Here is a 9,420-nt window from a genome sequence, read left to right on the forward strand (position 1 = left end):
CAACCACAGAAAAGCCCACCACAACAACCGCTATCACAGAAAAACCTACCACAGTACCAACAGAAAAGCCCAGCACTCCTGGTGCCACAACTGTTATAGCTACAAATGCCACCACAGAAAACCCAGTTGTAACCGGTGTGATAAATACAGTGGTTACAACAACATACAAAACAGGACCTGTGATGCATAAAACAACTACAAAAGCCACAGAAAAGCCCAGCACATCTGGTGCCACAACCACTGAAAAGCCCACTCTTGAAACTCCAACTCTAACATCTTCAACTCCTCAGCCATCAACACCAAGCAGAACAACTATATGTTTCTGCAAGTACATGCATCAAATTTTCTCTCCTGGTAAGCAACAAGCGTTATTAGTTGTCGTTCATATAATCACTGTAACATATAACACATATAACTGTATCATCGGCTTAATTCTATTTACGACAGATGTTTTTCATCTTATTCAATGCAGTAGTCTGACTCTAATGACCACAATTGACAAATATTTTTCCAGTAACTTTTTATGATATTGTATATTTGTATCCAATCAAGGATCCAGACATAGATTTTACATTTAATATTGATTTAGAAAACATTCATGTAGTATTCACAAAGTTGCATTTTAAAGATAGCTGTAACCCTGGATTTTGTCTTGTATCACTAAAACTGCCTTGGTTTTATTCTCATATAGGTAGCTTCATGTACAATAAAACTGATGGAGCAGGCTGGTGTTTCACTGCATATTGCAGTGTGACATGCACTGTTGAGAAGCTTGGTAGACCATGCCACTCTACTACTCCTACAACTACCACACCAAGCACTACAACACAAATTGGCTCAACAACCGAACCACCTTCCAGTGACTGTTTATATCTCAAGCCACCAAGAAAGGTATTTGACTTTTGTTGCATAAACGTATACTTGTATAAAAAAAAACATCTTAAAATAAAAACTCTGTTATCATGTACCGACCCCAAATTCAGTCAGAACTGCAAAGTTTTATCTAAACTGGCTTCGTTTCAGGGTCTCTATTCCAACAAAGCCTAAAACAAGGTATTTCATTTCCTTAGACAAAGGGAATGAGCTTTTAATCCATATCCTGTTACTCTCATTGTTCTTTTGAGTTATATCAGATATCAAATATCAGTAATATATGTGAAAATGAACCTGACCAGTTGAGAACTGGTTGCAAATTGTCCAATCCAATGGAATTATATGCCACCAAGATTATAAATTCCTTTAATCAATACCAGCATTTTATTCTGACAGTAATGCATTGCAGAAGCTACACAAAGAAACTCAAACTTCTATAAATGTATTTTGTTGTTCAGGCTCAAAGATAACAGTTGATGCTGAAAACCTGTGTATGCCTACATTTTCAGAAATTTGATCAGGAAACAATAATGGAATCTACAAAGAATCCGACCAATAAGCAGAACAGATAATGGATTTGGTATCAAAAAAATCTGATCAGTTTTCATCCCTATTCAACATGCAATCACTGACTCATTTGTAATACCTCTCTACTATAATAGCTGTTTGTTGACTTTCGCACCTCAGTTTCTTTCCTGGAAAAATTGTAGTGTACAATGACATTTAAATCCCTTATATCATCAAATATCTTCTCCCAGCAGTTGCACAATGTCGGAACAAAGGTCAAAGGCTGTTGACTTATACAATTTCATTAGGGTCCCCATTTATATGGATAATTAGCTTCATCAAAACTATATATATAAACACATTCACACTGTATTTCAATTTATATCTGTATAAATTAATTTTATAATCTATACCTATATCTGTCCTTGCTTCTTGAATTTTATAAATTATCGATGTATATGTTGTGCATATACAGGCTCAAACATAATACTTATTTTACTGGTAGTAGAATGCTAAAAGTACTACTTTGGTCTTTACAGCATGGTGAGTCGTGGAGTTCAGACAAGTGCACCAACGAAACCTGTGACAATCAAAGAGTAATAAAGGAACATGTGCCATGTAAATCAGTCACCATTCCTACGTGTGAAAATGGGTACCCACCAGTTCAGGTTTATGATGAAGACGGCTGTTGTCCCCACTACGAGTGCAGATGTAAGTTTAAATAAAAGCACTTTAAAATTTCATATTCAAGCAACATCTTAAAACTTACAATATATGCAGTTTTTCTTTGATGTAACACTCATTGTAACTTCAATCTAATATTTGCAGGTGTTTGTGCTGGCTGGGGAGATCCTCATTATGTGACATTTGATGGCCAGTACTACAGCTTCCAGAAAAACTGCACATATGTTTTGGTCAAAGAGATCATTCCTCAACACAATTTAACGATTCTTATCGACAACGAAAACTGTGATGCCTCTGGAACTGTTACGTGTGCAAAAGCCCTGATTGTGTATTACAAAAACTATAAAGTCATTCTTACAATACAGAGAACCCCAAAGACCAAGACCATGGTAAGTTGTTCCTCAACAAACTGTCTTAACTTGAATATATTTAAATGATAATGATGATTAAAAATGTTTCACCTAAACAATGATTTAGGTGTACGTCAACGGCGACCTGGTTTCCCCAACCTACTCTAAAGATGGCATAATCATTACAAGTTCTGGAATTGAACTCCGTTTGACAATCCCGGCAATTGAAGCAGTTGTGACATTCAAAGGGCTTTTATTTAGTGTTGAACTGCCATTTTCCCTTTTCCACAACAACACAGAGGGACAGTGTGGTAAGATGATACTTGATTTGCTGTTGGAATAAACATGTTGAATAGCAAATGAAGCTCAATGTTACATTTATAGACTATATAAACAATGTTAGATTTAATAATTAAGTGCAAATGGATGTAGTAAATGTGGCAACACATGGGTTGTAATATCTGTCACGTTAATCTTTACTTTCTCAAGGTACCTGTGACAATAACAGGAAAAACGACTGTAGATTACCAAATGGCCAGATTCATCCTTTATGCTCTGAGATGGGACATGAATGGCATGTACCAGATAAGAAAAAGCCATATTGTGAGAAGCCGCTTCCTACACTACAACCACCACCGAAACCACCATCCTGCAAATCTGTTATTTGTGACATTTTGATGAGCAAGTAAGAATTTACAGTATAAACATGAACACTATTGTCAATTCATTCTGGAGTATCACTCGGATTAACAGCCTACTTTCCTTTTATTTGTGCATTAAGGGTGTTTGAGAAATGCCACAAAGTAATCCCACCACAACACTATTATGAGGCCTGTAAATTTGATGTTTGCCACACAAATTCCAGTGTTGGTTGTTCCAGTATGGAGATGTACGCCATGCTGTGTGCTGAAGCGTCTGTCTGTGTAGCCTGGAGGAATGCTACAAACAAACAGTGCGGTAGGAGGGTTTTGTTTTAGTAAAAAGTAAACAATGTTATTTTCAGATATCCAAATGACCTTTTTTCATCATCTTGGCATTTAAATCCACTTTCTCTTGTTGTAGACTATAAATGTCCAGGAAATAAAGTCTACAAGCCTTGTGGGCCAACTGTTGTACCAACCTGCAATGCAAGGTAAATGCTCAGTTCTATTTAGCAATATCATAAATTAAATAATGTCAGCAGCTTGTAATTTAAGAAGACTAACAGTCCATAGCCATGCTAGCGGCTCTGAAAGGCTACTTGAGTTAAATCAAATGTAAACGTAAGCATGCTCACAATAACAATGCTAAAGTAGGATGGTGATCACGGTAAACATTACTGCTTAACATCAGCAATTTTTACCATAATCACCATTTTAGTTTAGTGTGTTAGCATGCTAATATATGCTCATTAGCACTAAACACAAAGTACATCTAAGGTTTATCAGAATGTAATTAGTTTTGCAGGTATTTTGGTATCTGCAGTATTGGGCAATTTCAAAATTTGACTTGATGATGGCACAAGATGAAAAGTGAAGGGACCACCAACTTTATTACAATTGATCCAGAAGGGAGCACACTTCTGTACCAAATAGTATTCCAATCCATCTGACAATTGTTTGTGACATGTCACTTAAAACCATAAATGTCAACCTCAACAGGGAAAGTCAGAGGAGCACCAAAGTCATTAATTCTCTTGGGGCCATCAACATCTGTAAAAAATCTCATGGACTCAATCAAATAGTTGTTTAGATATTTCAGCCTGGACCAAAGTGGTGGACCAACAGACCAACATTGCTATCTCTAGAGCCATGCAGCTAGCATGGCTTAAAACAATGAATACATTATATGTAATCATATGTGTAATTTCTGAAATGATTATGTGTGTTTTTCACCAACAACTGTCTTCATATTTAGATACAATGCGAAGAATGTACAACCATGCCAGAGAGAAAATGGCAATCAGAACCAAGATTGTAATGGATTCTTGGAGGGATGTTTCTGTCCAGACGGGATGACTTTGTTCAGTCCAACATCTGACATCTGTGTCTCCTCCTGTAAGAGCATTTTCGGTTATGAAGACAAATCATTTTGTTGTGAATTAATGTAGAGGTATATTGATTGTTTTTATTGTTTAAGGTTGCACTGGACCAACTGGCCAACCTAAACAGGTAAATGCTACAATACATGATCATTATTGAGAGTGTGTTCATTGCTGTTACGACATTAACTCTGTTCCACCACTCAAACAGCTTGGTGAGACTTGGCAGAGTGGCTGTCAGCAGTGTGTTTGTGATAAGGACACTCTGAGTGTTCAGTGTAAGCCTCTCACATGTCCCACTCAAGAACCAATAACTTGTACCGAGGAAGGTGAGGTGTTGGTGAACCGCACAGTGGACTGCTGTGAGAAACTGACGTGTGGTGAGTGATTCAAAATACCAAAATGTTTTAATAGGGAAAGGTATGATCTCTTTTACAATTTTACACACATTTACACATCAGTTTACTTATCATGCTGAGTAATACTCAGTTGTGTAACATCTTCTTTTATCTTCTGTTTAATCTTCTGTAAATGTACAAATACTATATGCATTCATATGATTGACAATGATTAAAGACTAATGTTATTATATTAATTAAAACACAGTACACAACAAAGGTATGATGTGGCAATAGATTTGCCTCCAATTGTAATTGTTAACATAATACTTTTCAATTATTGTTGTTAGTTTTGTTATTTTTGTAAATATCTGAAATTACTGGCCTAAAAGACACTTTTAATATATATACTGTATGATTAAACATAGCAGTGTCTGCTGCTGTCTATAAATATAAATAAAATAGATTTTTTTAAATGTATGTAATAAATCCCCTATTTGAATTTTATAATTTAGTAGTATTTAGTAATCTGTTATACTCACCAACTCTGGAAATGTCTCACCTTTTGACCAACAGAATGTGATAGGAGTCGCTGTTCGTTGGTAACAGAGTGCAAACTGGGATTTAAGTTGGAGATCCACATGTCAAATGACAGTTGCTGTCCCTCTTACCGCTGTGGTAAGCATATAGGTTTCAGTTACATTTACTTATAGTATTGCTGTGTGAAACACCTAAAACTAAACTAAGCTTAAGCCTTTAATCTGATTATACTTGTTAATATTGTATCTAGTGCCCAAAGACGTCTGTGTCTTCAATGATACTGAGTACAAGGTAAGGAGTAATATACTTTATATATTTTGAATGTGCTCAATTAAGAGTATACTTGCTTGTTGAAGTGTTACTAAAACTCTGCAATCTTTAATTTTTTTATTTCTTTTAAACTGGTTATGAAACAGTCTCAATGTAATACTGATGCCTCTATATGAATTGAATAAACACACAAGACCATCAGTGAGAAGATTTGCTATTTCTATATTATTTTTAATGTCTGCCACCGGGTCAGACTCTGTCGGATTCCCCTCGAAATCAATTAAACAATTCAGTGGAAACAATACAGCTTTTGTCCACAGGAGCCATCAGAACCAACACAAAATGAAATCTCTTTGTTGCTGTTTTAAGTATACGACAAACAAATATTATAGGAATAATATTAAAGTTAAATATAGTTGAGTGACATTTGTTTTGTTGGTGTTCATATGAAACTGTCTCAGACTTCCCGTTTTATTGTTTACAGCCTGGTATGAATTTCTCCAAAAGTCTATGTGAATCATGCACCTGCACTATAGCTGAGGATCCCGCCAGCAAGTTGAAAGCCCATAAGTGTCATCTGGAGCAATGTAACAAACAGTGTGCAGAGGTACTTTTGCATTTAAATATTAAGAGTATTGTAGTTTTGAATCAATCATTTTAATTTCAGGCCTTTAAAGTTTTACATTGTACAAAAATGTTTAAAAGAAACAACAATGTTTAATCAACGGCCACTTAATCATAAGCTTTACTTTCAGAAATGCTGATCTGGTAACAGTTGCTGATGCATAGACTATTAAGTTATTTATATGCACACGATAGGTTTGTATCTCTTCAGCCACCAACATCTTATACTAATACTTACTAGTATTACTGGTAGTGAGTTAAAAGTTAGGAGCTCAATGCTAACGTGTTGCGCCTCCTTATAAAGTCAGCTGGGAGGCCTTGTGTTTAGTTGCAAACGCTAACTTAAGCTTGTTTACTCTCGTTAGCGGTGTGCTAACCAGTAATCTTAAAGAAAAGGCTCTTTTCTTGTTCTTCTTTATTGCTTATTATATATAAACCTAATTGATCGAAGTTGAAAACCATATTGATTTGTGCGTTTTTTCAGGGCTATGTGTATGAACAGCAACCTGAACAATGTTGTGGATCATGTATAAAGACAAGCTGCTTTTTGGACGTCCCAGGTTTCAAGTCCAAGATAATTATTAAAGTAAGTACAGTGTAATGGTCTTTAACCTTAAATTGTCTTATCAGTCAGAATGTTTTACGTTCACTAATTAACCTCTTCTACACTTCTGACAGCCTTCTCAGTCTTGGTCACCACCAAATGATAACTGTACCAAGTATGATTGTGAAAAGGTGAAGGACGAGTTTATAATCTTTAAAAACCAAACAACATGTCCTGCATTTGATCCAAAGAACTGCATTCCTGTGAGTATAAGCTAGTCCTGAAATGGAACATACATTCTTATTTCTGGCAGATAAATATATTTGTTAATAACTCTCAACTGATTCAATCTTACAAACTGTTTTACATCTTTCAGATAGATTAATGTATATAGTTGTAGAAATATAAGGGACACAAATACAACAAATGTGCTGAAATACATAAATACTTCATTCATACTGTCAGTGTTGTTTTTGTTACAATCCATATATTATATCTCTATTTCAGGGAACGGAACAAAGTGACATTAACGGTTGTTGCAAAACTTGTAAGTACGAGTCTATATAAAAAATAACTCAAATTACACATTATATAATATTTTCTGGAAATGTATTTACACATAAATGTAGACCCTCTCACACAACCACAAGCTTTAAAAGTAACAATTTCATAATTTAAAAGATGTCAACCTGCAGTGTGAATTGTTTGTCTCCCCCTTCAGGCAGTGAGAGTAATTACACACACACTGTCCACACCTGCTTATAATTATTATTATCTACAGCAAGGAGATATGTCCACTGATGGTTATCAATTTTGGATCACTTTCTTTCTTGACTGTAATCCCTCCTCTGATTGCAGAGTTTCTTTTTTATCTAGAGCATCAAGAACTTCTTAGATTTTTCAGCCATACTCCTCATTGTTGTAGTCTACTCCTTCGCTATGGTTGTTCCCTCTTTCAGCTCTAGAAGTGTGTGACCTCGTTTGGCAAGGGCTTGAATGTAATAGCCTTTAATTTATGTGTAAAAGTCCCACACTCACTGCTTTAACTTACAAGTGAGCCCTTGGTACTTGGTAAAATTTTTGAAGTAAAGAGGATTTTACTGTCATCCTATGTTACTTAAAAAAAAATCTTTTAGTCTGTGAAATGTCCAAAAAATAAAATTATGTAGAAACAATCTCTGCACAACTAAATGTGTGACAGGTGCTTTGGAGGAACTTAAAAATAACAAGGAACACTGACCTTGCTTTCTGCTGAAAAAACATTTTATTATATTTACACAACATTTCGGTCTCTACAAATAAAATAAAATCATAATTTCCAGAGCCTGAGATGATGTTTTCAAACTTTATTTTTTTGTGAGACCATATTCCATTATCAGTGATATAAAACACAGAAAAGAAGGAGAGCCACACATTTCAGAAGCTGGAGCCGATGAATGTTATCAATTGATTATCAAAATTGATGATGATTATTGCATTAAAAAAAGCCTGACCCGAATACATTTGTAATTTTATTTTCCTTCAGAAATAATAATGTGTGTCATTTTTAGAGCAACATGAAAAATATGTTTATGTGTCGTTCACAGGTACTCCTCGCCACAGCTGTCAGATGAAGAAGAACACCACCTATCTGTATACAAACAGCTGCACGTCAGTTGTAATGGTGGAAATCACAGCCTGTGAGGGGTCCTGTGGAGCGTCTTCATCAATGTGAGTTTCTGATGCTAAAACTACCTGAAGAGTCGTTTTTAAGATTAATGTTGACATTGAACAGAAGGTTACTGACACTGATCCTGTCTCTATTCACAGGTACTCTGCTGAAAGCAACAGTTTGATGCATTCATGCACATGCTGTCAAGAAATGGCCACCAGTAAGAAGGAGGTGGAGATGTCCTGCCCTGATGGCAGCAAAATGAAGCACTCCTACATTTCAGTTGACAAGTGCGGTTGCCATGTCGCTGAATGTCCTAACAACACCACAGTGTAATGTAAACGTCTGGAAAGTGAAAATCTGACTAATATACCTTTATAAACTTGATCAATTCCTCTCCAAAATCTACTAGACAATCCAGACTCAGTATGTGAAGACCACCAAAGACACACCTTTGTGTAATCAGAAGCCACAAAATAGGGGCAAATAAGTTAAACCTTTCAAACAGCAGAGATGTTGTGGTCTGAAACTCCCTACATCTCTGCAAATTGGCTATTTCTAAGTCTGACTGTCATAACTTCCTTATTTACTGTCAGGTGTGCATAGTGCCCCATAATGACAGCACACATTTGTGTCATGGTATCTCTTGTAGCTTTTGGAGACGTTCCTTTATGCAATCTATATGATATGGTGTTTTAATTCTTAGAGGGTGTTTCTCTTCCTTTTACTGCAAATGACTTGAGAGATAAAAGACACAAGAATGGCTTCAGATGTACAGTATATTGTATTAATGCTATGAGGAAAACGGATTATATTTCTGGTAAAATGTGAAAGATTTAAAACATGAATTAGAATTTTAAATTACTATAAATGACGGTCATAGTTTCTAACAGCAGCGTCAACATAAATTAACTCACACTAACTCATTGAATGTATAAATAAAAGAGTGTAAACAATATCGAAACTATCTTTGTCCAACATCTAATGCTAATCTGAATGTCTTCAGTGTCAATAAAAAT

General features: G+C 35.5%; 1 protein-coding gene across 1 annotated transcript in view; it reads left to right on the top strand.

Annotated features, from left to right (window-relative positions):
* The window catches only part of LOC118330364 (mucin-5AC-like), a 14,998-nt gene extending 5,578 nt beyond the window's left edge, over positions 1 to 9,420 (top strand). The window contains exons 18-36 of the mRNA XM_035664859.1: positions 5 to 354; positions 692 to 891; positions 1,920 to 2,091; positions 2,209 to 2,453; positions 2,542 to 2,725; positions 2,904 to 3,099; positions 3,196 to 3,371; positions 3,477 to 3,546; positions 4,311 to 4,450; positions 4,533 to 4,564; positions 4,646 to 4,814; positions 5,349 to 5,450; positions 5,563 to 5,603; positions 6,067 to 6,189; positions 6,691 to 6,792; positions 6,885 to 7,013; positions 7,258 to 7,297; positions 8,337 to 8,460; positions 8,560 to 9,420. Of these exons, the coding sequence (XP_035520752.1) occupies positions 5 to 354; positions 692 to 891; positions 1,920 to 2,091; positions 2,209 to 2,453; positions 2,542 to 2,725; positions 2,904 to 3,099; positions 3,196 to 3,371; positions 3,477 to 3,546; positions 4,311 to 4,450; positions 4,533 to 4,564; positions 4,646 to 4,814; positions 5,349 to 5,450; positions 5,563 to 5,603; positions 6,067 to 6,189; positions 6,691 to 6,792; positions 6,885 to 7,013; positions 7,258 to 7,297; positions 8,337 to 8,460; positions 8,560 to 8,737 (2,773 nt within the window). The 3' untranslated portion in view covers positions 8,738 to 9,420. The remainder of the gene's footprint in view (positions 1 to 4; positions 355 to 691; positions 892 to 1,919; positions 2,092 to 2,208; positions 2,454 to 2,541; positions 2,726 to 2,903; positions 3,100 to 3,195; positions 3,372 to 3,476; positions 3,547 to 4,310; positions 4,451 to 4,532; positions 4,565 to 4,645; positions 4,815 to 5,348; positions 5,451 to 5,562; positions 5,604 to 6,066; positions 6,190 to 6,690; positions 6,793 to 6,884; positions 7,014 to 7,257; positions 7,298 to 8,336; positions 8,461 to 8,559) is intronic.

This window comes from Morone saxatilis, unplaced genomic scaffold, assembly GCF_004916995.1.
Source record: "Morone saxatilis isolate NCDOM2014 unplaced genomic scaffold, NCSU_SB_2.0 Contig2, whole genome shotgun sequence".
Taxonomy (NCBI): Eukaryota; Metazoa; Chordata; class Actinopteri; family Moronidae; genus Morone; species Morone saxatilis.